Source organism: Larus michahellis, chromosome 18, assembly GCF_964199755.1.
Source record: "Larus michahellis chromosome 18, bLarMic1.1, whole genome shotgun sequence".
Taxonomy (NCBI): domain Eukaryota; kingdom Metazoa; phylum Chordata; class Aves; order Charadriiformes; family Laridae; genus Larus; species Larus michahellis.
In genome coordinates this window covers 3,782,314-3,810,244 of record NC_133913.1, presented here as the reverse complement: position 1 = coordinate 3,810,244, position 27,931 = coordinate 3,782,314, and the positions used below count along the sequence as shown (strand labels likewise).

The 27,931-nt window shown below is 54.6% G+C and overlaps 2 protein-coding genes across 4 annotated transcripts in view; one reads left to right on the top strand and one right to left on the bottom strand.

The window, feature by feature from the left end:
* Positions 1-5,321, top strand: part of MAP3K3 (mitogen-activated protein kinase kinase kinase 3) — a 41,412-nt gene extending 36,091 nt beyond the window's left edge. For both annotated transcript variants that reach the window (XM_074561733.1, XM_074561732.1), the window contains exon 17: positions 643-5,321. In XM_074561733.1, coding sequence (XP_074417834.1) covers positions 643-871 — 229 coding nt within the window. In that variant the 3' untranslated portion in view covers positions 872-5,321. The remainder of the gene's footprint in view (positions 1-642) is intronic.
* A 6,588-nt stretch (positions 5,322-11,909) lies between these two features.
* LIMD2 (LIM domain containing 2) lies at positions 11,910-26,129 on the bottom strand. Of its 2 annotated transcripts, XM_074562150.1 has the most exons (6): positions 25,923-25,999; positions 25,386-25,647; positions 16,148-16,284; positions 13,452-13,496; positions 13,077-13,216; positions 11,910-12,679 (listed from the first exon to the last, which is right to left on the bottom strand). In XM_074562150.1, the coding sequence occupies exons 3-6, from the start codon at positions 16,187-16,189 to the stop codon at positions 12,520-12,522; spliced, it is 387 nt and encodes a 128-aa protein (XP_074418251.1). In that variant the 5' UTR covers positions 16,190-16,284; positions 25,386-25,647; positions 25,923-25,999; the 3' UTR covers positions 11,910-12,519. The 2 variants fall into 2 exon arrangements, with proteins under 2 accessions (XP_074418251.1, XP_074418250.1); XM_074562149.1 differs by having other exon boundaries at positions 25,386-26,129.
* Positions 26,130-27,931: the final 1,802 nt, after the last annotated feature.

Genomic DNA, 27,931 nt, shown 5'->3' with positions numbered 1-27,931 from the left:
TGCTGCCTTCTCAGTTTGGAGCTGGTAAGGCTTTAATTACTTTTTGATTGTCTATGATACGTGGTTTCTTGTGGAGTGGAGATCTTAGGTTTGTTTTTTTTTTTTTTCTGGGGCTGTGCACTGAAAAGGGATTTTCCCGAAATGGCTTTGTGGGGTCAGCCAGCTGCGGTTCACTGGACCGTGGTTAAAAAGTACATTTTCTACCTTGCAAGTCAGCCTTTGAAATATAACAGCAGCACCCAAACCACCACTGAGGTCAAACGGCGCCTTCGGGGACGTCTCGTGTGCCCTTGTCCCCTGTCGTTAACACAGATGGTTACTGAGAGCAGAATTTGAGGAAGGGAGAGCTGGGCAGATGGCGCTTCACGGCTCTCAGTGCAGAGAGAACCGCGGTGGAAAGCAGCCTCCCTGTCTCAGCGCTTTCCTGCAAGCCTGACAGTAGGAAAAGCAGCGACGTTGGCAGGTCTGGCTCAGGCTCTGCGCACACACGGGCTTTGCTGAGCACAAAGGCATTTTATAGCTGTTTTCAGAGCAGAGCTGTACCTTCACATTGGCTGCTTGGAAGTTCTCTCTGAACACTGTGCATTATTGTGTGAGTCAATTCTCACTTTGTTATTTTTCCCCCCCCGTGTGCTTTTCCAGGAGCCTCGGTTGTACTGTCGTGGAAATGCTGACGGAGAAACCCCCCTGGGCAGAGTACGAAGCCATGGCAGCCATTTTCAAAATCGCCACCCAACCAACCAACCCCCAGCTCCCCTCTCACATATCAGAACATTGCCGGGACTTTCTAAAGCAGATCTTTGTGGAAGCCAGGCACAGACCCTCTGCTGAAGAGCTGCTCAGACATCAGTTTGCACAGCTCCAGTACTGAATTACCTCCCTTGCTCGCAGCTCCTGCTGGGCTTTCGGTGCCCCGTCTGGTCTAGTTGCAACTGCCCGTTGTGGTGCTGCATCTTCAAAATGCCAACTCAGCTGTCCTAGTCCTTTGGGGAAACTACGCCAAGGAACCTAGTGTCTGCTCTTGTGCCTGATACCTTTGTTTGCTGGACTAATGTTTATTCTACTGACAGCTGTCCAAACAGAGCTGCATTTTTGCCCTGGTTACCTTGATGTGAAATTGCAGCTGGCTGCATGTTTTCTGCAGGCTCCAGAATGGGAATCTTGAAGAAGCGTCTCACTGCGTGAACACAGGAGAAATCTGAACCAAAGTGGGAACTGGAAGAGCTACACTCTTCAGAACAGAAACGTGCAACAGCCATCCAGACCAGCTTTCCGCGTGTGGGTCGCTGTTTTCCAGACTGCTAGGGCTTTAGAGGCATCTGTAGTACATGAATCCAGCAAAAAGCCATGTGTCATTGAGCATGCGCTCGCTATATAATTATATATTTTTCTTCTTAAGTATTCAGCATCTGAAGGTGTTCAGAAAATATTGATTCAAAAGTATGTGAATAGTGTTATTTTATAATGAAACCATGGATTTTTGGGTGGGGGGTGAGGGAGGTCTTTCTAGCTAAATGTCAGGATAATCAGAAAAGTTTCAGCAGAATGCAATCACTCCGGGGCCTGAGATAAGGCCTCTCCCACTGACATTAGAAAATCCAGAGCTTGATTTCCAAGGCTTGATCTGTCCTGGCATTAAGACAGTGCCGGTTAGTTTGTGTCCTCATAGCCAACAAATCCGTGCTCCGGCTTCATCTCCCTGGGCCTGCTGGGTCTAAACAAAACCCTTCTGGAAGGGAGTTCTGCGGAACAACTTTCTGTTGCACCGATCTTTTGGGCTGGTAACTATTTACCATCCCTTAAACCAAAGAGAGTTCATCTGGTGCCCAGGAATTTACTTCAGGAAAAGCTTATGTGTTTCTCTGAGGACCTGGCTTAATGGAAAATGGGATTTTTCACGTGGAGAATTTGCTGGACACTAGTTGTACTTGTGCACAGTAAGCTAGAATCAAGCTCAACCCTTCATTCATTGTGTGTGTTTTGTTTTACAGGTGTGCAAGAGTTCATTTAAGGTTTCCATAAATCGTTAGGGCCCTATTTAAATAAGCTGTTGTACGAGTTAAGTCAAACGGTGAACCAGAGAGAACATTTGTTATGCTAGCGTATTTCTAAAATGAACTGGGGATCCCCATGCAGGTACCAGCAAAATGTATCCGAGTGATTTTGCGTGTAAAAGGTACCACATCTCTGAGAACTGGGTTCCTGATGGCTTACTGGCCTCGAATACTGTATGTCGACTGGGGCGCCGAGTCCTTGTTTCACTCGTAAAAGAGCAGCAGTTTTTAACTGGGGATTCGTAGAGTAATTAGAAGTTACCTGTGTGAAGTGGAACTAAGAAAAACAAATGTGTTATTAGCTAAAATCCTGCTTTATAGAGCAACGCTAAAGGTGTTCTGCTCTTGCATTGGAAACCACGTTAAAGATCCACATGCCTCCAACTCTTCCTCCCCCCCAAAAGAAAACTTGAAAATTGCTTTCATAATGCAGTAAAATTAACAGTTTTAAGTGAATGCTTGTAGCAGGAAAAGACAAGTTTTAATGAAACCAAGCTCCTTGAACACGTGATAAATATCGTGTTTAATGAAAAAATGAAAAGAGGGGAAAAAAGAACCTTAGAAAAAAAAAACAAAACCCAAACAACCAAAAGCCCTGAAAGGGTTTAACAATCTGAAGTGTTTTTCCTGTGCCAGACTCAGAGCGATGTGTAATCGGTGAAAGCGAGATAGCGTTGGTTTCACTTTCAGGCTCTCCTGCACTACTACAAGGATGCACTGTTTAGGTTGCAGGCACTTAGGGGTAGATCTTTTCTGAAAGCCCTTGTTCCATAATTTATTTAATTCTAGTGAGAGCACTTCTATTATCTTTTCCAAACCTGGAACTTGACTCCAAATTGTCAAGACACGTGGCCCAACTTTTGGCCTGCACTTCGCTGTCGCTTGCACCGAAGGGATGTGAGGACACGACACTACTACTCTGGTTTAGGGAGCTTTTTACACCACTTCGCCGTGGCGTAAATGGCTGTGAATGCTGCGGAGGAATGTGGAATCATTCCTGTAGTCTCGATGACAGAAGTAGGGTGGTCAGCACTCCGGTGGGGCTCTTCAGGCCTTGTAGCTAGCACCTAAATATACCAAAGATTGGAATGTTCTACTCATCACGCTTTGCCATGCGGACATCCAGCAGCAATCGGGAGCGCGGTGATCCTGTCTGCGTAGGTTTCTCTCTACCCTTGGCTTGTCCTCACCAAATTGCGACCTTCTTTTCCTTGCTATCCCGCACGTTGTGTTTTGGGAGAGAATAGGGCATGAGGAAATGGTGTAACTTCCGATGTTTTCAAAGCAACTAAATCCTCAGGATCTGTTGTGGCTTTTACCTCATATGCGTCATGGAAGGCTGTTCCAGAGCAGAGCAAAGAGCATCGTGGACTGATGGGCTCAGTCCTCTCCCCGCCAGAGCTTCTGGTCCTTCCCACCACCTATGCTGAGATGTGCCTCCTCTGTGTATACACTTGTATTCCAGGCCGTAGTAATGAAAGTAAATAGCGATTGTACAGCGACAGAGAACATGGGGTGCCAGCTTGGACTTCTCGTATTCCAGTACCTGACCCAATGCCACCCGTTCGGCACAGGAACAAGCCAAAGCATTACTTGTATGTTTGGAGATGCACTTTTATGAATGTAGTTTATATCGCTCTTTTTTAGCTCTTTTTACATCATGTAAACGGTGATGCCTCATACTTTTTTTTTTTTTTTATTTATATCGTAAAAGATCATATTTGGTGATTTTTATATATATCGACTCGACTGTTACGGGGTAAGGGGGGAGGATGGGAATAAATTTGACGCCTTTATGAATTTAAAAAGGAAAAAAAAGCAGCTGGTTTTGCAGAGAATTTGCTGATGGTTTATAACGAGTAGAGCCAAGCCAAAATGTGTTCTTTGTTTCCTCACAGCCCTCCCGATTATGGCAAAGGAAGATCTGGCTGCCTAAGTCCACTGCTACAGTGAATAAGCTTGGGGCCGACAATTATACTACAGTCTCTTAACACGGCCCTGGCAGCAGCAAAGTTTCACATGGACATAAATGTAATTATCTCTCTAAATTGAATTACATCTGGCCTCTTCAGCCTGGCAGAATTTGAAAAAACTGGGAATAAACTCATTTGGGGGAGAGGGGAGGAAGAGTGCCAGGCTAACAGTAAGCTGCTGTGTCCATTCCAAATGTCACTTTGTGTTTTCTGCTGTTCCTTCCAGACAGGGATGTGTAGTGACTATGTGGGATCCTCGATGGAAGGTGCTGCAGAAATGGAGAATGTTCTATGTGAAGAAAACTATCTTACAGGAGTCTCGTTATCCTGGAACAGTTGGAACTGTGACCAGGATAATGTCTGAGATTCCCGTCAGAGATTACCTTGGGGGAACGGGGGATTTGACTGTCCCTGAGCTTGTTAGGAAACAAACTTGGCATTTTGGGCTCGGTGTGACGATTCTGTGCATTCCAGGTTATTTGCTTCTTCTCCGGTAAACCTGATCTTTGCCTGTTCTGGTGGCAGTAGGTTGCAGCAATTTGATTTTTTTTTTTTTTTTTCATATTTTTGGAGGAGTATTCCAAAGGACTCGAAGAAGCTCCAAACGGTTCCCATTGCCATTAATTACCAAAAGAAATTGACCAAGAGGGAAATTGGTACCTGCTTGGGTGCCACATGGTATTTCCAAGTGCCCAGAGAGCCAGGAGAACTTGTGAAACCTCCATAAATATAGACACCCCTGCTGTACGAGCTTTCGCTGGTAGGCAAAGGCCAGATACTTAGAGCCGTACAGGGGGGCTGAGTGAGATCCCAGTGATTTGGTGCTTAGGTTAATAGCTGCTGGATGGAAAGGTTTTATAGATTTCAGGACTTACAGTCCTGTGGCTGTCGCCTTGGTACCTGCCCTTGGAGCTGGGAGTATTGAGTGTGTCTTTAATTTTCAGAAAAAAAGAAAAAAAAAAAAATGTAGGTGTCCTCTGTGGTTTAATGGAGTTTGGGCTTCAGGTCTTTAAATTCCAGCCTTGTTTAGGAGCAAATCTCACTGAGCAGCTCAGAATTTCCCAGTTAGAAAAGGCAGACGTGCCTAAGGGGCAGCTGAGAAATGGAGAGAAGGACTTTCTTGTCTGTCAATACCTGTCTGACGTAAACTGCGCAGAGCAGGGAGAAATTGCTTTAACCTGGATTGTGCAGAAGACCTTGAACCAGTAGTCTATATATACCGACCGGGGGCTTGCAGTGCAAAGCCAGGCCAATGTATCGTTTTATTTACAATAAAATTATCATTTATATGAAAGCCTTTTTGGTGGTGGTTTGCAGTGCAGTGTCTCTTACTTCCTATGGAAATGGTGCCTCAAAAGAAGACAATAAGACGATTAACTGTTTTCCTTCTAACCAAGGACTTTAACTGAAGGAGGAAATTTTTCCTTTCAGGAATTTTTTCTTGGGGACAGATGGAGAAGCGTCCTGTTGGTGAAGCATTGCTTCTCGGATCGGGTAAGTGTGTGTCCTCTACAAGGCTGCCTCTGAGGAAGGTCACGTTCATCCATTTTCACTCTTCAAAGAGAAGAGGCAGAATGGCTCCTTCCCTCTCGTTAGCGGGTAAAAACAGCACCATCTTCATTCCACCTTGCAGGAGAGTAGCCAGACTGGTTTATTGGCTCTTCGTGTGGGAGACCTCACTGGTGGAGAACAGGAGCTGAGGTTTGCATTTGGATTTTGCTGTGGTGGTGAGTTCTTTATTCCAGGTCTTGGTCTGTGAATGTTCTTGATTTATCCATGCTTAATTGGGTAGATCGTCATCAGGTGGGGAGAAGGCAGTTGGTAAGAGGACCAGGAGGAGGCGGTTAGTGTGATAATGTCTGGTTTCCTGCTGTGTTTTGCTTCCAGCTGGGAACTCGGGAATACCCCAGAGCAGCTTGCTAAGGGGATAACTCCAGCTCTAGCTTGTGAAGCTCAAGTTCCTTGAAAATGTATTTATTCTAAATAGCTGGAAACAGTTGTCATAGAATGGTTTGGGTTGGAAGGAGTCTTAAAGATCCATCTCGTTCCACCCCCCTGCCCTGGGCAGGGACACCTCCTGCTAGACTAGGTTGCTCAAAGCCCCCAAGTTAAAGGTTTTTGAATTGTTTCTCCTTTGAATGTGTTGTCTAGTCATTTTAGAAAGAAAAAAATTGGAGAAGGCAGGCCTCTGGACTTCAGACAAATGGGAGATATAATGAACTCCTTTCCAGAACTGAAGCCCCCCAGCAGAAGTGGAGGAAACTGGGTGTTCTTGCGTTGAGCATACTGAGGATTTGGGACAGGATCAGCTTTGCTGTCCCAGAGTAGGGCAAGGGAATGCGTAACCACATTTCCAAATATTTTCAGGCTTTTTCTTTTTTTTCCAGCGTACTATCTTAGGAAAGGACAGAAATAGTGCTCCTATAAAATTTGTCTACGCTACTTGCTGAAATGCTCATTTTTTCCTGGTGCTGCTCTGTCTGTTTGTGCAGCTCCATGGTCTTCGGTGTCGCCGTCGCTTAAGCAGCGGTTTGAATGCCACCATGGTCCCTTGAGATGCCCGACTGCCCGGTCCCTGACCACAGCCTTCCCTCTGATCGCCTTTTCCCAGGCCGTGGTGCAGCCGGTTGCTATGTCAATTAAATACTGCAATATTTGTTAATGTTGAATAGGAACAAGTAAGAATAACTGGGTTAAGAAGCTGATGCAATAGAAAGCCCTGCACATGAGACAAGCACACGCGTGGCTCTCGTGTGCTCATCCAGAACAGATGAGAACCAGACAACTGAAGCTGTCCCAGAACAAAAAAATGCCTTGTGGAACCAGAAATAACCACTTCCCGCTGCTTCCTGACACCCTCCTTGTGTGTGTGAGGACCTGAAAATCCCGCTTTTGCTGAAGGGAGGATCTTAGAAATTCTCCGTTACCTTTACTTGAGGAGGTCCTTCCCAAAGCTTCTGCTTTCCGCTCAGTGTGCTCAGTGCTAGTGTTTGCTTTATGAACATGAGAGTCACCTCTTGGGCCTGTGCGATGGCATGTTTTCTCCTGGACTCCCCTCACACAAGTAAGTAGCTCTGTAGTAATTCTGCTTTCCATAAACGTGGAATATGTGGTCCTGACTTGAATCTTCGCCGTGCCTGTCCGTAGGTGGTGGCTGAGCCGGCGCTGGGAGAGGGAAGTGTCTGGAGGCTTGGGCCGAAGGTAGAAATGAGCAGCCACAAACCCCTTGACCGACACACAAAAGAAATGCAGCTAAAAAGCTCTCCTGCCTTTTTCATTTCTGCTAATTTGTGTTCTCTGCGTAGCGTGGCTCCGGGGAAGGTGACTTAAGGTATTTCCTCTCTAAACCCAGTTCTGAAGCAAATATAATTTAAAATCTCTAAAGAGGTTGGCTACGCTACGCCACTGCGGCTCTTTCTATTAGGCTAGTAAAGTCTGAACTAGGAACAATGTCTTCTGGATTTAATATTGCTTGGGTGTGGGTGTATTGCATTATGTCCAGCAAATGCTGATGCGGTTAGCTGTCGTCTCGCTGGTTCTTCTGATGCTGATCTCTGCCTAGAGCTCTGTGTCTTGGCCAAAACTGGACATCTGGAGGGTATGGATGTGTATGGATTCTGACTGATTTTTATTATGATTTTTTTTTTTTTTTTTTACCCCAAACCAGTTTTTATTACGTGAATTTGTTGGCTTGAGTTTTTCGTCTCTGGAAAATGTCCTTTCTTGAGCTAAAAGGCAGGTTGGTGACAGAAGACTCTGGTGGAAATGAGAAAGAAAGTTGCGGTGTGAGTCATGCAAATAAAGGTTATTTGTTGCTCCTCGGTCGTATTGTTTCTTCGGTGGCAGGACCAGATCAGTGCTTCGGAGGAGAGGAAGCGCAGGTGGCGGTGTGACGTTTTCTGTGCTTCTGATTAAGGGTTGTGACGTTTTCTGTGCTTCTGATTAAGGGTTGTGACGTTTTCTGTGCTTCTGATTAAGGGTTGTGACGTTTTCTGTGCTTCTGATTAAGGGTTGTGACGTTTTCTGTGCTTCTGATTAAGGGTTGTGACGTTTTCTGTGCTTCCGATTAAGGGTTGTGATGTTTTCTGTGCTTCAGATTTAAGGGTTTCGCTGTTTTCTGTGCCCCGGATTAAGCATTGGAGCAGTCATCGGTCGCTGCACCCTGGAACAGCCCTTGGGCTGCTGTTAAACCTGCTGCTCCCGAGCTCTCGCCGCATCGCCTTGGAGCCCAGGAGAGCTGTAGCGTGCTCTGCTCTGGCTGCGACTCTTGCTGCTTCTCTGGCTCCTCTGCTGGAGATGTTTTCCCCTGGAGCTGCTGCGTGGCTTTCCCTGGGCTGGAGCAGCAGCAAGAATCTCCACCAGGGACCAGGTCACGACTTGAAAGGAACTTGAAGCAGTTGATCTCCGCCGAGGGCAAGCTCTGTGCAGCATCCTCGAGTAGGTCGCAGGCGGAATCTCTCTCCCTTGCTCTTGCTTGGCTCCCTGGGGGCTGCAGGCTTTGCTGGGAGCCCAGCTCCTGTCTCCCCATGGCTCTGGACCATCTCTGACCCAGGCTGGCGTGGGCTGCCGCTGCGCGGTGCCGCTCTGCAGTGCGGCTCAGCCTCACCAGGGGGAGCGCAGGATGCTTCCCACGTCGATGGCTGGCGTCTGGCCACTCAGAAATTTCGAATAAAAAAAAAAAAGCCGTAATAATGATGGGCAGCTATATGTGCCGCAAACCTGTGGTCCTGTTTCTCTTCATGGCTATTTATGTTGTTAAATCTTACCCCAGCTGTGAGGTCTGAACATCCTGAATCCTGCTAGCGCCGTGCACACCGACTGCCGGTTCGGGCTGCCGGGCAGGGGAGGCTGCTGGCAGCTGGAATGAGAAAAGACGGCCCTTGTGCTTAAAGGTGGAGATTTGAAGGGAGGGTGTTGCAGTAGGAAGGCATCGTGTCTCCCCAGAAACAGGATTTGCGTGTGCGTTGCCCAAAAGGTCTGCTAAGGGTACGGGTGGTTCAGAAAGGAGGGTTCCAGCCCCGGTGGAGTGAGACTAGTGCTCATCATAAAATCGGCTGGATTTTAGCTAAACGTTAGGGACAAAGAGCTAATGTTTTGGGCTTTTTTTTTTTTTTTATCTGTTTTACAGAAACCTCTTGGTCTGAGACACTTTAAGCTGGGTTTTCTGCAATGCTGATGCTTCTGGTACACCCCGGCAAAGCGTGTGCTGTCACTTGTGCGGTGAGCTGCTTTTGAAATGTATCGGGCAGATAAAATAAGCTGAAAGTGTTGGGAAAAAACCTCCCCATGCGTGTGTTACCACTAGGGTTTCCCTGTGTGCAGAGCCCGGCGTGTTAATGGGGGAAGCAGGAGGTCGCCGTTCGCTGCTTTACGGAAGCAGAGCCCTGCTGAACGTCTCTCCCCAATGTGAATCGGATCCTCCTCAGATTCCCTTCCCTCCCCGGAACGGTGGTGCCTGGGTCAGGTTGCTGCAGCCTATTTCGGTGATGTCTAGCCTGGTCGTTGGTTCCTGCTCTCAAAATCAGAAAAGCGATCATACAGCAGGCCGGAGATCTCACACCTCTTGTGCATGCACGTGCTCTCTCCATTTCTGCTCCATCTGCGAGAGTTTTCTGTGCACATGCAAGGAGATGGTGGGTGCTACTGTCTTTAGACAAAATCCCAAATTTCAGTTTTTGTGGAGGGAAGGAGAGAAATGGAACATCATCGTCCTTCTTGCTTGATGTTCTCTTCTAACTGAAAGCCCAACACTTAAAAGCTGGATTGTTTTTTTTTTTCCTCCCTACCCTACCCCAAAATCATCTGGTATAGTTAAAAATGTTTTCTGCCGAGGTGAGGGAATCGGGAAGTTAGGCCAGCAAGAAACAGGAAGCGAAACCGAGGAGCCTGCTTTCATTTTCTCAGCCAGCCTTAGGAAGGAAGGGGCCTCAGCCTGCGCAGCATCACAAGACCCTCGCCGCAGAGCAGCCACCGCTTGGTTTCTCTTTGGTGGCAGCGAATGCTCAGGGCTGCTCAGGACGCGGCTCTTGGCGTGGTGTCAGTGCATCGCCCACGTGTCGGTGTGAGGATGGGGACATACCTGCGAGATGGGGACAGTTAAAGCATTCGGTGAGGCTCAGACTCACCTGGAGCTGTAACAGGGTCTCTGTCTGTCGTCCCTCCTGTGCTGGCAGTGTAAATCCCCAGGCGGTCCCCACCCTGAAGAGCTCACAGACCTGCCTTTTAACAAGACCTTAACTGAAAAGGAGAAGTAACTTGTCCAACGGGAGGGACATCAGGCTTCTGGGGTCATCCAACACATGTCTTCCCCAAGATCAGGTGTGACTGCGGCCAGCTTCGCTGGCGAAGGAGAGCTGGGGTGATGTGCAAATCCAGCAGAACCCCCTGCAGTGCTGCCTCCAGCTCTGGGGCACCAACAGCAGAAGGACATGGAGGTGTTGGAGCGGGGCCAGAGGAGGCCCCGGAGATGCTGGGAGGGCTGGAGCCCCTCTGCTGGGAGGACAGGCTGAGAGAGCTGGGGGGGTTCAGCCTGGGGAAGAGAAGGCTCCGGGGAGACCTTGGAGCCCCTTCCAGTCCCTAAAGGGGCTCCAGGAAAGCTGGGGAGGGACTCTGGATCAGGGAGGGGAGCCATGGGACGAGGAAGAAGGGTTTTAAACTGAAAGAGGGGAGATTTAGATGAGATATTGGGGAGAAATTCTTGGCTGTGAGGGTGGTGAGCCCCTGGCCCAGGTTGCCCAGAGAAGCTGTGGCTGCCCCATCCCTGGAGGGGTTCAAGGCCAGGTTGGACGGGGCTTGGAGCAACCTGGGCTGGTGGGAGGTGTCCCTGCCCAGGGCAGGGGGTGGCCCTGGGTGGGCTTTAAGGTCCCTTCCAACTCTAACCATTCTGTGATGCTGCCGGGCTGTTGGTGCACACCCAGAGCCCCAGAGGACCTGTACTGGGGGAGTACCACCGCAGTGACCAGTGCTAAGAACACATCTCTATATGTACCATCTGTTCCTCCTGGGACTCCTATGGAGTACCCATACCTGTCTTCTTCAATCCTTAGCTCCTTTTTTCTTTTCATGGCTGCATCTGGATTCTCCCAGACAGGACGTGCTCACTGGGAGCTGATGTTATCAGTCAGGGGTGGAATGGGGACTCTTGCGGTTGATATCAAAGGCTGTTGCTCTGCTCTGTGGGCTATGCAAAGCCTAATTCCTGTAGCATTTGAAAGATGTGGGATTCCTGAACGCTTACTCTTTCAAGCCAGTCTTGCAAATCGTGTGTGGAGGAAGCAGGTAAATAATAATTAAAACCAGACTCACCTGCTTTCACTGTTTTCCCTGCGTTAGGCTCTCCAGCCTGGCAGGTCTTGTTGGGCTCATGGACTTGTATGGACGCTGCCATCCAAAGGTCACAGCTCAGCAGATGAGGTCGATCCAAACCAGACCTCGCGTTGCAGCCGTCAGCCCCCCTCCCATACCCATCCCGCCAGCTGCCGAGGGGACCGAGCAAGCGGCTGCCTGCGGAGGCCGGGCATCCGCGGTGTTTGTGGGTACGGAGGGGGAAACCACAAAATGTACGCGGGGCGAAGGGGCGGATCTAACCCCCAGGAGGGTGAATTCCCTGGAAGGGAGGTCTAGGCTCTGTGTGGAAGCTGGCATGGGGTTACAGCTGGGCTGTGGAGCTCACAGGGTAGCATTGCTGGCGTGCTATCTGAAATCCCAGGTTTGGTCCCCAAAGGACCTGTCTGCCTTGGTCAGAACATTACAGGCAGGTATCCGGGAATAGTTTCTTGATCCTGCAGGGGCCGAGGCTCTTTCCTCAGTAACTGGGCAGTGCGAGGCAGACCGGACCCCTCCTCCCCGCTCCCCGACCCCTGGGAACACAGGACAAGACAGGGAAGGCTGGGAAACCTTGTATTACAAAAATAAAAGAGCGCATGGCGCAGTGTCACGCGTGAAGCTGCCGTGCCGGGCTCCAGCGCAGAACGTACCAATCGAAGGCAAATATAAAAAAGACAAGACACTCTTAAACAGTCGCAGGGCAGCATCCTTAAGGCTGAACAATCCCAGCTGAACTGAGCTGATGTAAACCAAGGACCCTCCTTACTCAGAGCCCCAGCAAGGCAGGATTGGTGTGGCAGGCGCTGGGAGCTCTGCTGTGACTTACAGGCTAGGAAAAGCCCCCGGATCATCTCCTTTTCCATGGTGGGAGGCCTGGAACAGGTGAACAGGGCTGGGGTTCCCGTGGGGGCAAGTGCTGCTGGTCTGATCTCGTGGGGGAGAGGGGCCTGTGGGGAGAGAGCTCCAGGTCTGGGGGGTCTACCCTGGTCTCCTCTGCCCGCCCTGGGCCCCCCCAAGCATCCTCCAAAGAGGGCTGGGCTGCCTCCCTTCCCTTACCCACAGCCCCTTGGGTCCCCTTTGCTTTACATCAGCTCAGTTAGCCCCCGGCTCAGCGCTGCTCTGTGCTGTCTCTGCTGGGCTCCAGGGAAGAGGGGGGCTGGCCCCGCTCACGCCGACTTGGTCCCGCTCTCCACCTCCTTGTGCACCCACAGCTCCTTGTGCTGCTTGCGCCCGAAGCCCTCGTCGTAGTTGCCTTTACTCTTGAAGAGCTGCTGGAAGTGGGGCTTGCAGTAGAATTCCCCATGGAGCGCCGCGTAGCTGCCCAGGCTGGGGAAGGAGGAGGGCAGGGTTAGCTGGGGGTGGGGGGCACCGGGACAGGGGAGGAGACAACATGCAGGAGGGGACCCTTGGAAAGGGACAGCAGCTCCCTCCAGCCAGCTCAGGGTGTGAGGGGCTGCCTTAAAGGTCTGTGAAGAGCGAGGGGGGTCCCACAAGGCAGCTCAGCCTTGGCTCAGTGTCACCTAGAAGGGATGCTCCGGCTCAGCTCCATGTTACCTCGGGGCTGAACTCAAGGGGAAAAAAACTCTCCTTCCAAACCAGGTGGGCAGATAAGCCCTTTTTTTTTTTTTGCTGCGATGAGTGGGCTGGGGGTCTTTAGCTACCCGATAAGAGGAGAGGCTGTGGTGGGTGTCCTCGCTGTCCGTGGCCACCCGGCCCATCTCACCTGAGCTTGGTGTGGCAGTGCTTGCAGCAGAAGCAGGCGTTGTGGAAGACAAATTTATCCGCCACCAGCCGCTCCATGGGATAGACGGTTTTCTGGCAGGCAGTGCACATCTCCTTCACTTGCGCCTTCAGGCTGAAGGACTGGGCAAGGGGAGAGCAAAGGGAGAGAGGGTGAGGAAGGGGTTTGGGGAATCCTGTGCGCCCACCCCAGCCCTCTTCCCTAACAGCCATGCTGCCGTTTGCTGGAGCATCGGTGGGTGTGAAGCTGCCCCGTCTCCCCTCGCCCTCCCTGTGCTGCTCTGCTGATGCTGGCCCGTGGGCTCTCAGTCCTCCCCCCCTCACCAGGCATCGGTAGGATGTGTAAAGCCACAGGTACCTTGGAGCGCTGCACCGTGCTGCCTCCTGAGTTGTTCGTTGCCTCCTAAGGAGAGAAGGAGAAGAGAAATGAAAATGAGAGTCTGGACTGACGAGCCTGAGGCTGAGTTGTGTTTAAGGAGGAGCAGCAGAGGGTCAGTACAGCAGCTGAGCTGCAGGGACTTGGGCCACACCAGCGGCCACTGCCTGGCTGTCACGGGCACGTGGTGGCCGTCTCTGAACTCACTTGCCCAGAGGCCACGACCTCCATCAGGCTCTCGTGTGCGAGTTACTTCCTGCGCTGTGGCGCTTTTCCCAAAGAGAGGAGAAGGAAGAGAGGAAAATAGAAAAAGAGGAAAAACCATTTATATGTGGCAGAGAGGGAACTAGGCAGCAGGGGGCTGTGGGGGCAGAGCAGCCAGCTCTCAGCTGGCAGGAGGACAGGACAGGACAGGCCAGGAGCGGGTCATGGCTTTGTTTTCTCCATGGCCCAAGGCATAGCTGAGCTCTTTTACGGTGGTAGCACCCAAGGGGAGATCCAGGCGATGGCACAGCGTAAGCATTGCAGAGCACGACCCCAGGGTGACAGCCCTCTCTTGCTCCCAGCCGCCACTGATGGGCAGCTCTCGCCCTCCGCAGCCATCCATTACTGTCCTTGGCGACCCGGTGCAACCGCCCTGGGTGTCTCAGGGCACGGAGGGCTGGCACCAGCCTCTGGGAATAACAGCAGCAAAGCAGAGGAGACCCCGCTTCCACATCCCTGGGGGGCAGTTTGCCCTGGGGTGGGCAGAGAGGGGGAAAGGGCTTGGAAAGCTGCTGCAGCCCCTGGCAAAACTCCCGCTGTGACCGGCGCTGGCACATCGTCACAGTGCAGGTCACTGACAGCGTCTACTGACAGCAGCTCTGCTTTGGTGCAAGATGCTGCTCTTGCTCCTTCTAGCCAACATGTACCCCACAGGGCTGGAGAGTGGTAATTAACCCTTCTCTTGCCAGAGGCACGCAGGGCTCTGGCGGCGCTGTGGGGGGGGTGTCTTTCCCTGCAGCCGGAGGGTGGTAGCCTGCCAGTTCCCCCCGTGTATAACCGGGGTGCCCCTCACTCTCGTGGAGCAAGCACGTGGCGCTGGTTCCCCTTCAGCGGATGTTTTGTTTCCGAGTTCCTCCGCTCGCCCCGCTATCGGCCGGTCGCGCTGCGCAGGAAACGCCTGTGCCGTAGGGGATGTCGAAAAGCCTTCTCGAGTCCCCGCGGGCCATGAGGGTGCACGGGGAGGGCAGGAGGGGCAGTGGGGCGCGCTTGGATCTGAAGACCCGCTCCATGGCGTTCCGCCGCATGGCGGGGGCGGATGGGAGAGGAGCGATCGGGCAGAGAGATCCAAGGACTGAGGTCCCAGGACCTCTGCCCCCGGGATCTTGGAGCAGGGCCTCTCCTCGCTCTCCCGTCTGCAGCTGCAACAGCTCGTCTCCTCCCAAACCACCTCCCGCTCCTCCCCTCGCTGCCCCAGTGTGCAGCCCCACAGTCCCGCGCCCTCCCCGTTAGCGCAGGCTCCCACTGGGTCCACCTGCAAGTATTTCAGCCTGCCTTTGCACTGATGAAAATGCTGCCGCCCTCCTTTCACACAGCCAGGACCAAAGGGATAAACGCGCTTTTAGCAGGGTGGACGAGCCAGGGACGCTTTACAACAGACCTCTCACCCTCTGCACTGTTTGTTCACAAGGTCGGGGCTGTGGGACCCCAGAACATCACCCCGCTGCCCCCATCACCCCGCTGCCTCCTTGCCCTTCCTCTTGCTGCCGGTCCGGCTCTGCTTGGCCAGCTCTGCCCCTTCTCGCTGCCCCCAGGCTGATCTTCCGTCCCCGTTCCTCCCGCTTTGTCCTTCCCCATCGTTTCTCCTCAGTATTTTTGGAAACGGTTTGTCTAAGAGAGGCACAGGAAACTCTCACTTCGCTGAGCCGCCTCTTCAGACGTTTCCCAGCTGCTCTCGTTGACTGAGGTCAGGGCCGTGATTTTCCTCTCACTCCCACAAGGCTGGAAGAGTGAGCCAAAGTCAACAGAGGGACATGGGCAGTGAGGAGACTCAGGCCGTGTAAAACCAGTTGCGTCCCTCGGCGCTGGTAAAACAACCGCAGGTGCTCTCCTGGGGTTAGCATTTAATATATTGTTTCCAGGCTCAGCTGACCAGAGCTAAGGAAAACGCTGCCTCGTTGGAGCTGGAAGACATCCGTTCCCAAGGCTACAGGCAATCCACCGGTGCTCGTCACTTCTCGGCAGCCTTCTGGCTCCGATCAGGCACACTATCTATTTCATATCTGATATATCCTCCCTCAGGGAAGGGCCATATCCTGTCCCAGCAGGAGATGTTCTTGAGCCTTTATGTTTTTCCATCTCTAATCACTCCAATCCTAAGCAGCTCGCATGCTCCCAATTGTGATCACAGAAAGCCATGGAAACACAAACAAACAGACGGCAACTGGAGAGGAGAGCGGGGTGAGCAGCTCTGCACGGACCAGCGCCTGGACGCAGGCGTTGCGATGTGCTCAGCAAACAGCACCTTCTGCTGGAACATTCCTGTCCCCGGTCTTGTTGTTTGAGGAGCAGTGACTGTGCCTTTGATCACCCTAAAATGTCAGGTCCGGAATACAGCTTCTGTACACAACCCCCCATCCCTGAGAACCAAAACCCGGGTTGAAATTCCCATGCCAACCGCAGGGGATGCTACGTACGTGAGCTGGGGGTGGGCTGGCGGGTCCTGTGGCCTGGAACATGGTTCCTTCCCCTCCTCCGTCTATTTAATCCTGAGCTTGAAGTTTGTGGGCTGATGTTCCCTGGGGAGGTGTCTAAGACAGACCTCTTGCAACACCTGGAAAGGAAATGTCAACAGGAGCGTGGCTGGTTTCGTCACCCCCAGCCCGGCAGCTGCGCAGCTCTGCAGGAGCTGGTGCGTGGCAGCAGCATCTGCAAAGCTTCCTCCGCGGGGTCGGCGCAGCCCCTTTGGGCTAGGGGTTTCTTGAGGGATCCAAGAGATTTATCATAGAATCACAGAATGGTTCGGGTTGGAAGGAACCTTAAAGATCATCTCGTTCCAACGCCCTGCCCTGGGCAGGGACACCTCCCACCAGCCCAGGTTGCTCCAAGCCCCGTCCAGCCTGGCCCTGAACACATCCAGGGCAGGGTTTTAGGCACACCAGACTCAACTGGATTTTAGGAAGCTGGCAGGTGATCTGGGGCACTGAGCTCAGCAGCTCAGTCCTCTAGTGCCATACAAAGATATTCATAGAATCACAGAATGGTTTAGGTTGGACCTTAAAGATCATCTCATTCCAATCCCCTGCCATGGGCAGGGAAACCTCCCACTAGACCAGGTTGCTCAAAGCCCCGATCTAGTGGGATGGGATGGGATGGGATGGGATGGGATGGGATGGGATGGGATGGGATGGGATGGGATGGGATGGGATGGGATGGGATGGGATGGGATGGGATGGGAGAGGGCTGCTGGAAACTTGAGCAGAAGGTGATGTGACGGCTTCTGCTCCAAACCCACTCATGGAACGCAAAGGCCAAGCCGTTAGCAGCAACACTACGACTCCCAGCCAGAGCCGCCGTCCTGCCGAGGCAGCGAAACCAGCACCCAGTGTTGCTAAAGCCACTAGAGAACTGGTGCTGCTGGAGCAAGGACGGTGATTTCAGTCTAATTTTAGCCCAGAAAAGGCTTGTTGAACAGAGCGGATCACAGCGCAGCAGAGCGAGTGATGGGGATTTTTGTCTTCTCTGGGGAGCCCACGTTGCCTTTGGGCTGCGACCCATAAGCTGTGGCCTCTGAGGGATGCGCTGAGGGCCCAGGAGGATGAGTTTGACAGGTCTCGGACCAGTTTTAATGCAGCGTAGAAACAAAACACCAGCACTGCAAATCACCCCTTTTGGTAAAAATCAGCTGAAAAGGCACCGACAGATCCTCGGGGGTTTTTCCCCATTGCGCCTTACCTTCAAAACACCCATAAAAGGTCAGGCTTGATGAGCCCTGTTTTGCATATGCAAGATGGAGATGTGGGGTTGAGCAAAGGGTGCCGAGGGAGGAGCAGAGCAGGGAACAGGGGGGCGAAGGGGGGGCTGGGAACAGGGCAGCGAAGGGGTGGCTGTACAGTCCTGCAGTGACGGGGATGCGCTGGGGGATGGCAAACCAGCACCCCCACCCCTCCTGTCTGGGGCTGCTTTCCTCTCCTACTGAAACCTCTCGGCCTCATGTTGTCACCCCAAAACCACTCCTGCTGCCCAAGGTAGACCCCGAGGAGAAAGCCCCAGGGCAGGAGACGTGCCGGGGTGGAGGGCTTGGGGCAGGGGACGTCTCCGCAATGCCGGTCTCACGGTGACATTTGCAAACACGTCATGGGGCTTGGGGGGCTCTTTGGCTGCCTACAATGTCCCAGCAGCTGACACCAGGCTCGCGTTGTGCCCAGCAAAGCACCCAAAATTACTGGCTGCGTTCAGAGTTGAGAGACCTTTGCTCCAGGTTGTGAGCGGGGGGGGGTGGGCAGCGGGAGCTGGGCTCCCCCTCGCAGCCCTTGGGGGGCTGGATGGCCCTCGTCACAAACATTTCACAGCCTCCTCTGAGAATACGGCTCCTCTTTTACCGAAATCATTTCCCGTCTCCTCTGCGGTTTGCTTGTTATTTCCTGCTCGCCGAGCGGGGCGGATGGCAGCACGCAGGCGGCTGCTGCCGTACCCCACGGCTGCTGGGGGCCGGGGCAGGGACAGCCGAGGAGCCACCCCGCTGGCAGGGGCTCATGGCCCAGGCCCACAGCCCCCCTCTGCCCCCCTGTTCCCCGGGACAGGACCTTCCCTCTCACACCTCTGGGGTCTGCACGGTGCCTACAGCCCAGCGCAGACCCCTCCGGTCCCTACCCCATGCAAGCCTCTAATGCAGATGCACAACCCTCCCCCTTTTCACCTGCCTTTCACCTTCTCCCCTGCCTTTGCCGCAAACATTTCTCCACCCCCAGGTTCCCTTCCTCTTCCCTCACAGCTCATCTTCCTCCCCTGCCCCAGACACCTTCTTTCCCTCGGTTTCCTCAGTCTCTCCATCATCCCCCTCTTGCCCTTCCCCATAAGCGCACGTTCCCTGGCTCCTTCCACCTACTCTTTGTTCCTTTGCTTCTCTTGTCCCCAAACCCTGTTCCCTTCAGTGCCATCCCACGTATCCCACCCCATGGCTTGATGTTCTCCACCCAGGCCCATCCTCCAGGTCTCCTTCCTCTTAACATCCCCCTGCCCCACCGTGCACTTCCCCTGCTCGCAGCCCTGCGCCCAGGCTCTCCCAACCTTCGTCCCAAACGAGAGGTCCCCTCGGTGGAGCTGCCCTACGGGCGTGCGAGTAGAAGTTGCTAAACGTCCTTCCTGCCGAAGGGCAGGAGGCAAGAACAGAAATCTCAAAGGGGAAGGGTGTGCTGAAGCGATAAGGGAAACAGAGCAAGTTAGAAACTGCGGGAGGGTGTCTAGGAGGCCCTCAGCTGCTGTCATTGCTCTTCCAAGGAGGCGTTAGTCTGCACAGGGTGGGATTTGAGCCCAAGGCAGTCCACGCAGGCCTCCGTGAGCGGAGGAACCCCAGCGGCACAGGCGTTGCTTAAGGACACGCTGCCACATCGATGTTATGAAGCCTTCACAATTGCTAGGGCAGCCCTCCAGTGCGCGGGGGCGGGGGGAGCGCTCGCTGGTTTTCGGAGGAGTGCGGAGGGCATCCGTGACAAAGCAAGAAAGCCAAATCCAAGTCTCCACGGTGGAGGCTGGCACCGTAACTGCTAGATCTGACTTCTCCAAACCTCCGTTGCCTAAGGCTCTTAGCCATCTATGCAGTATGGGGAGAGGATTGTCCTCTCCTAGTCACGCAGCCAGCAATTTCAGGTGTTTGGCTCAGGCAGAGGTGAGAACACCTTTACCTTACAGCCTCCATCTTCCTGCCCCTCCTGCGAGCATCTGATGGCTGGTGCAGACAGAAAAAAAACCTTTCTCCAAGGGATCTGGGCTTGTGTCGTCTACACAGGGAGATGGAGCAGCTTCTGATGGCCACAGAGGGAGGTGGATCTCAGTGTTCTCCAGAGACGTGGCACCAGAGCCAGGGGGAGGCACTTGGTGCCCAAGCTGCCAGCTCTGCCTGTCCACAGGTCACCGCAGGCAGCTGCCAGTCCTGCACTGGGGGCTTTTTTGGTGATCTCAGCAAGCTGGTGATCGACCCAGGACCTTGGGGCTGGAGCTGGTCTGGCACCCGCAGGGGACGTGTGTCTGCTGCTTTGCGAGAGCAGCTGGAGAGGGGCTCCCGCTCTGCCTTCGAGCACCAAACGGGGAGCAGGTTGGGGTGAGGAGGGCAGTGTCCGTCCCAGGAGCTGCTCACTCACAGAGGTTTTGCCTATAGCAGCCTCTCCCGTCCCCTCTCACCTTCCCGCCTGACCCTGGGGCAGACGTAGGGAGAGGGAAGCACCTGGGGCGGCCCCTCAAGGAAATTCCCCAGTCCCCCAGATGGTGACCTGCCTCCGAAGCGTCATATTTCCCACAGCCAAGATGGGTGCTGGGGGCTTTTCCCCCCTTCCCCTCACCAGCGTGGCCGCCCAGGCTGCCGAGCCGGCCCTGCTCCCAGCGGGCCCCAGCCCAGCGCTAGCTAATGGCCTCTCCCAAAGCCGATGGGTTTCCGGCACAGGAAAGCAGCGTGACTGCGGAGGGCGAGAGGCCCCTCTCCACCATATGGTTCCCATTAGCAGCCCTGTGAAGTCTATGTTTACTGCTGGGATCACTGCACCATTGCGAGAGGCTTTCCCAAAGGCAACGCGCGGCGTGGGGGATCCGGGCCCCTTCCTCCTCCATCCTGGGAGGACGCGGAGCATCGCTGGCGGCACGGCGAGGCGCGGGCAGGGGCTCAACGCCTCGGAGAGGCTGTCAAACCTCTCCCCCGGGACATGGTGGGCTAAACCGGTCGCCGCGGGGACTGACGTCCCCAGGATCGTGTGGAGGATTAGCGCGGCCTACGCAGACGGGGCAGCCGCTGAGCCTCCAGCTCCATGGCCAGCCAGGCCCATGGTGTCTCTCAGCAGGACTGCGTGGGAGGAGGTGGAGAGGGGCTGGAAGAACGCGTCTCCTGAGCCTGGGAATCACCCTGCTCAGTGTCCAGCTGGCCCCGCTTTCTGCGGCCTTGGGGCCTCACGGCCAATCCACCCCATGAAAGAAAGCGTGCAGAGTTGGCATCAAACGGGCCGGCGCCAGAACCGGGCACGGCACCACCAGGGAAGGGGGCACAGCGTCGCCAGCGCTGCTTCAGCTTCTCGAGAGCGGAAAGAGACGGCGAGATGCAGTTTGAGGGGGGTGATGGAGGAAGCCTGGTGGTCGTGGCTCCAGCTTCAGCCATGGGAGACCCTAATTCAGCTTCAGATCTTGTGTGGCTTCGAGCCAACCGCTTGACCTTGCCAGTATTTGGGACCCCGGGCAGGTCCCTGCTGATGGAGGACTCCAGGGAGGAGCAGCTGGGCCACTTCTGCGGACACCACTACCCTGTTCATCAGGTTTCTGGAGAGCAGCCCCACCACAGGGACCCGTCCTTGCCTGCACCCCGCAGCACGGAGCTACCTTCCACCAGCCTGCCCCACTAATCCGCTTTCCATCCACGTTCTGCGCCCGGGCTGCCTCTTGAAAGGCTGCCAGTGGGCAGGAAATCTGCAGCCGAAATGCTGAGGGTTGCTGACAAGGAATAGTTGTGGGGAGGAACAGGGCTGCCTTTGTCAGGGCAACAATGGAGGACCCGCACAAGCGAGGAGGGAGCCCGAGGGAAGCCCCTGCCCACCCGCTCTGCTCTCTCATCTTCGTCCCTGCTCCGGCTTGCCTCCCCTCAGGAGGAGGTGCACGGCCCTGGAAGGAGCAGGGCCAAGGGAGACCCGGCTGGTCCCCAGCCCCTGCCTCTCGGCGAGGGGACAGGTGGGGCGGGAGGATGCTGCTGGGATCCACCCGTTTTCCAGAAGTGGAAACTGAAGGACGGAGCAGCCCATTCCTGGGACCGTGGCCATGTTTAACGGCATCCATTAAAAATCATGGTCTGAAGGGAGTCTCTGCTCCCTGGGATCTCCGGCCTTGCCGGGAGCTCAGGTACAGCAGATACAGCAGAACGCCCGCTGGGAGGATGAGAAGAGCTTCTTTCCAGGCAGAGACAAATCCTCCCCAGCAGTGCCTGGTGACAGAGCAAGCGGCAATGGCCAAGAATCGCAGGTTGGGCGGTTCAGGTCGGACATTAGGGAAAACTGTTTCGCTGGGAGAAGGACATGGAAGCTCTGCAGCACGGTACTAATTAAGTGCAATATAAACCTGGTGCAAACAAGCACAATAGGCAAATAGCAGTTCATGCTCCTTCCCTTCCTTTTCAGTTTTTCCATAGTCTGTTCCATAAACCGTGCTCCACCTGGAAACCTCACCTTCTGGTTTCCTTCATAAGCGTATATCCTTTCACCGTTATACTGGCATTATGTTCCTAGTTCTCCAACCATAATATTTGCCTCTCAGAGGGATTCATAAAGAGTAATTACACTCTTTATCGGTCTTTTTTGTAGCAGGAGAAGCCAACTCCTTTTCATCTGTTCTCATAAGGTGGGTTTTCTCTGTTCCTACAGCCACTTTGGTGGCCCGCTGCAAGTAGGTGAGCTGGCCTGGATGCCCCACGCTGAAGGAGATCTCAGACCTTTGGATTCTGGTACGAATACTTCTCTGGCACCCCTGAAAACATCCAGCATCACGTGCTTTTCCTCTATAGCCTCTGCCAGAAATCCTGGATGCTCTGTCTTCCTCAGTGCCCTCCACTTGCTGAGGTCCCTCCAGGCTACAGCAGCTTCGTGTTGCAGCTCCCCAGGTGCCTGCTCTGGCACAACTCTGCTTTAGCCATTTCTAGGACTCCGGTCTCGCCCTCCTGCTGCCAATCTGTGTTTCCTCACCGTGGGTAGATCTCCTGGCTTCTAAAAGGACTGTTTACAAGTTCAGTCTCTGGATTTCTCCTTGAGGAAGGATCCAAGTGTCCTCCTTCCATTTTGCTGTCCCTTCCCTATCCTCTTTCCTGTCTCCACCTAAAATAATCATTTCCCTGGAGCACTGTATCAAGTGCTTTCCTTAAATCCAGATTCATGAGGCCCTGTTGTTTCAGAAGTCAGGTATCATATCCAAGGAAGATACTGAGCCAACTTGACGTGATCTGTGTTAAAACCAGGCTGCATTTTACTCTGCTTCCCAATGTCTTTGATGACTCTTCCAAAACCTACTCTAGAAACTCACCTTTTGTCTTACTCCAATTAATGGACCTGTAATTGCCTGTAATTTCCTCTTTGCCCGAACATAACCTGTAAATGTTATGCCAGCTAATCTCCTCTGGTGGAATATCAGCTGTAAAACACCAGACTTTGGACTGGCATTTCCTATGCGGGTTAGTCCATCTCTTGAGCTCTGAGATGGCCCCTCCTGAGAGCTTCTGCTGTTTCGCCATCTGCAGACGCAGCGCGAGCCGGAGCGAGTCCCGTTCCAGGCACCCGAACCACGGCACAAACACTTGCTGTGGTCCCTGACCCCTGCGAGTGCTGCTGCCTCCTCCTGCGTTTGCTGTCCAAATGCGGATTGTGTCCAAACCAAAACCAAAAAAAAAAAGCCACCAAGATCATATTCATAGATTAAATCTCTCGAAAGATCATTCTTTTTGAGCTGCCTTCGCCTCCATCTTCCCTCGTAGGATCCAAGATGCCGTACGGCCCAGTATAGGACTGGGAGCTCTGCAAGGCCGCGGGATTTCAGTGGAGCAATGAGTGTGCTGGGAATAGCGAGCCCTGGAGAGGCACATCAGGGGATGCTGGGGCTCCTTGTGTCTGAAAACCCTCGAGCGGCCATATGGGAGAGGGTTACGGGCACACCAGATGAATGAGAAATACGTCTAAAGTGTGCTTAATATTGATGGCAATAATCCCTTCACCCAGATTTAATGTTTTCCATCCCAGAGATTTTGCCAACAGCTAGGTAAGCTCTGCGACACCCCCGGATGGCAGATAAAGATAAGTTGACTGGCAAGCGAAAGGCAGACACCTCTGGGGGAAGGTGGCAGCTGCCTGCCAACGGACAACAACCCTGCGGAAGCTGAGGATGGGCAAAAAGGAAAAGAAAAGCTCCACGGCCACGAAGGACCAGCGGGGGTGGTTGTGGGCTCACGGGACTGACTGGCTGAAGGAAAGCAGAAGAGGAACTCCCTTCCTTAATGAGAAGTCTCGTGGGATTTTTGTTGACCAAAAAAGGTCAGGAACCTAGTTTTGAGCTGTGTGAAAAAGAAGATGCATCCAGTCACTTCGCAAAGCCCAAGAGGCTGGTTCTGACGGACCCTCATTTCTTCACTGGGGATTTGCTTCTCGCAGGGCTCCCATTTAAAAAGGACGTTAACGGTGGGGCCGTTTCGGACTAGGCTTGGTCGGTTGCCCTGCAATTATTCTGTAATCTACGTTAATAATGCTGCAGATGTGCTACTCCTGGCCTTAAATACACAACAGCTCAGCTGGGGCACCAGATGTCTTCCCGGCGAGAGCCCTCACACGATGTCTTTGGTGGACAAAGCCCGGTTTCCAAGCCATGATCGGGGCTGCTGAATTCTCAGGTTCTTTCAAAACCGATGCCCACCCCGTGAACAAAAAGCAGCAGAAAATTGATCAAAAATACGACCTAACAAGGTAGTTTAGCTGGTCTCAAGTGATCCAAGGGGATTAGACAGATCAGACTGGCTCAAAACATGGTAGGTAGAGCCCCACACTGGGACTTGGGAGACCTGGGCTTAATTCCCAGCTCTGCTGCTAATTTTGGGGTGCCAGTGGAGAAATAATTTCATTTTTTCCCCTGTTCCCTTCCCCCCACCCTGCGCCCAAGGAAAAGAGAGCGGCTCTCCTTTGTGAAGCCCTGGGAGATCCCTGGCTGTTAAGGGTTATGTCAGAGCTCGGGGTATTTGTGTTGTTATTAAATCTCACAGTCGTGCAACGGCCTCCCCAGGGAAGTGATGAAAGACCCGTCGCTGGAAAGGTTTAGAGCCAGGCTGGATGAGGCGGTAGGAGACACACCATTGAGAATTAGCAGGCATTAACGAAGGGGGATAAGGCAGTCGGGATCTAACAGGTTTTCTTCCATCTCCGCTCTTTCTGATCAGCTTAATAAAATGGATCTGTCCAGCCCCCCTCCGGCACGTACTGCAGCACACAACAAAGAGGGAATTACAGCCCTAAAACGGGGAGCGCGAGCCCCGAAACACTGCACCCCAAGATGCCCGCTGCGACGGATCCAGCGAGCGCAGGCCTCCGCTCGCTCTCGTCCCCACCATACGCTGGGTGCGAGCCCCTCGCCTCCCCCAGCTCCCGCAGGGCAGGGGGTGCTGCCCCCCATCCCCCCCCCCTTCCTCAGCATCGCTCCCCACAGCCTCCCGCAGCTCAGACAGCGTCCCCTTGCCCCCGCCTGACCCCGGCCGGGCCACCCAGGGCCGAGGACAGACCCCCTTGTGTTCCCCCCACCCACCCTGAATCTGCTTCCCGCGACCACCTCGGCTGAGCCACCTCCCAAAGCCGAAAAGTTCCCAGGGCGTCCGGGTGGGACGTCCTCCCGGGGCGCTGTGCAGGGGGGCACGGACCCCCCCAGCTGCCGGGTGGCTCCCGGCCAGCGGTGCTGCTCCCCGGGGCTCTCTGTACCTTCGCATTCCTCCCTCCTCTCCATCCCTTTCTCCGCGGCCGCTTGCCTCTCTCTCCCTCCCCACCGCTCCGTCTTGGCTTTTCTCCCCCAGCGTCTCCCCCCTCTTCCCACCGCCCAGCCACAGTGGGCGGCCGTCCCCGGGGTGGATGGACCCCCTCGCTCCCCACATCTCGGGGACCATCATTGTCTCCCGCCCAGCCGCTCGCCGCCTCTCAGCCCCGTTGTTCTCCACCAGCGATGGCTCACCATATGCCTGGGCTCCTCACGGCGATGCCAAACCGGAGGGTTTCACCCCGGGAGGGTGGGTGGCTCTGGCGGGCGGTGGGTGCTTCCAGACGGCCCCGATGGCGGGGTCTTCTCGCTCCCCTTCTCCCCGCCGCGGAGGCCGGGGCTGTGGGAGCGAGAGCCGTTTCCTGCGAGCTCCCACGGCCGCCTTCGCGAGCCCTTTTATCGCCGGGCCGCCGCGATGATTGGCTCTGGCGTCGTACCGTCTTCCAGCCGCTCGCTCCTTTGTGTGAAGCCAACCTCTAACCCCAAACCTTCCCCAGCCCCTCTTTTCCCGGCCTCCCTCTCCCCAGCCGCCCCCGAACCCCCGCAGCCTCCCCGACCCCGAGAGCTTTGCCTCCGTTTTCCTCCCCGCCGGCAGCGTAATTTACCCCCCCGGCGTAATTAGCTTGTGCCCAGCCTCTCCCCCCACCCCTTGCCGTGTTCTGCGTGTGCAGATGGGCTTCGCTCGAGCCTTTGGCTGTGGCCTTGGGGTTTCTCCGCGTGGCACCAACCCACTTGTGTCAGGTTTCCTGCGAGCATCCCGCAGGATCCGTCCCTCCAGGGTCTGCAAAAGCCAAACTCACCCCACCCCCCCCCAACATCAGCAAACTGCAGAGGAAGGATCTTATCAGGCAGCAGCAGGAAAGGGGGATCCCAATGCTCCTCACCCCCCAGCGGGGCAAAACTGAGCCGGGATGGTTTCGGAAATCCCGGTTTTGCTCCGCGGAGGGGTGATGAGCCGTGCGTGGGAGCCGTGCCCTGGAAGGCGGTTGGTAGCTCGGCCGGGGCAGGTTCTCCAAATCCCTGCCCGGAGGATAAAGGCAGCTTCCCCCGCGCCGCCCCTGGGGTTTGGGCTGAAGGTTGGAGGGCTGGGATTTCCCCAGGAACAGGGCAAAATGTTAGGAATAAATAGGTTAAATATTAATAGTTAAAACCTGACGGGAACTCGGAGGTGGTTTGAGACCAGCCAAGGGAGCCGGGGTGGCCGCAAGCCTGAAAGGCAGAGGGACCCTGTGGCTCCTACTTTGCTTTAACCTCCCAAACCCCTCCGTGGGGGATAAACGGAGGCAAAACACGCGATGGGGTGGTGGGAAGAGCTTTGGTAACGCTGATGCGGGAACAAATATTCTTGTTTGAGCTCCTCAACACAGCGTGGTGCCGCTGGAAAGAGCCAAACGCCGGCTGGAGACGGCCCCAAGACTGAGCCCAGCAGCAGGGGCAGGTGATCTTGGTGTGCAGGGTTTGTCTGTAATTCCCCGTACAAAAAAATACGATTAAGGAATTTATGGCGGTGTTTACTGGGCAAGGGGACGGCAGTGATGTGATTTATCACTTCTGCCACTCTGCATCGCCCAAATAGCATCTGTGATGGAAAGCCTTGCTGCCACCCAGAGCAAATAAAAGAGGACTTTGACTCGATAGTAAAATTAGCTGTTGCCGAGCGGATCCAGAGCCAGCGCCGAGGACGGTCACACGTGTCAGGCAGCGGGAGATTGGCAGGGCTGCAGAAGCCAGTATCCATCTGGGCACGGGGACGAGCGGGGCAGCACCCGAGGCACTGCCGCGCTGCCCCGCGACGAGGGCGAGCGGGCGGGAGGCCTGCGGGGCAGCGGCCTCGCTCAGAGCACGGCACCCACCGGCTGCCCTGGGCTCTGGGCATGGATGTGCAGGGAAAGGGGTCCCGTCTGCCCCCCGCTGCCCCGGCATCGCCAGCGGGGACGCAGTGCGGAGGGGGAGAGGGCCCGGAGCCCAGCCTGGCGCCCGCCGGGACACGCAGGGTGGGTGCAGCGCTGGTCCTGCGCCCCCCGCCAGGGGAGACCCCTGGCAGCAGCGTCCTCCCTGCAGCTGCAGTCCCCCGCCAGAAACGCCACGTCCCTGCCTGCACGGCACCGGCACGCGCATGCACACACGTGTGTGTGTGAGCACACGCGCACGGGCATGCACATATATGCACACATGCATGCACACCCACATGCATGCGTACATACCCAGGCGTGCGCACACACATACACACGCACACACGCATGCACACACATAGACACATGCACACCCACATGCACGCACACACATGCAGATACATGCAGACGCACACACAGACGCATGCATACATACCCACGCAGGCACACACACAAGCACGTGCACACCAGCACACTCCTGCGCTCTCACACGAGTGCACGCACATGCACACAGGTGTATGTATGTGGGCACACGCACGCAGGCACACACCTACCTGGAAATACATGCGCATGCACACACACGTGCACGCTCACATGCACACGTGCATACACACATGCATGCCCTGCCACATGCACGCGTACATACCTATGGATGCGCACGCCCATGCACGCACACGCACACATGCACACACACGTGCACACACATGTGCACGCTCACATGCACACGCGCATACACACATGCATGCACTGCCACATGCACGCGTACATACCTATGGATGCGCACGCCCATGCATGTACATGCACACGCACACATGCACACACAGAAGCATACACACGTGCACACACACG

Excerpts from the sequence above, each read along its gene's own strand:
- LIMD2 (XM_074562149.1), bottom strand. The coding sequence starts at position 16,189 with ATGTTCCAGGCCACAGGACCCGCCAGCCCACCCCCAGCTCAC. Across the intron at positions 13,497-16,147 it reads CCAGCCCACCCCCAGCTCAC|GAGGCAACGAACAACTCAGG; the intron begins GTACGTAGCATC and ends TTCTCTCCTTAG. Across the intron at positions 13,217-13,451 it reads GCACGGTGCAGCGCTCCAAG|TCCTTCAGCCTGAAGGCGCA; the intron begins GTACCTGTGGCT and ends CCCCTTGCCCAG.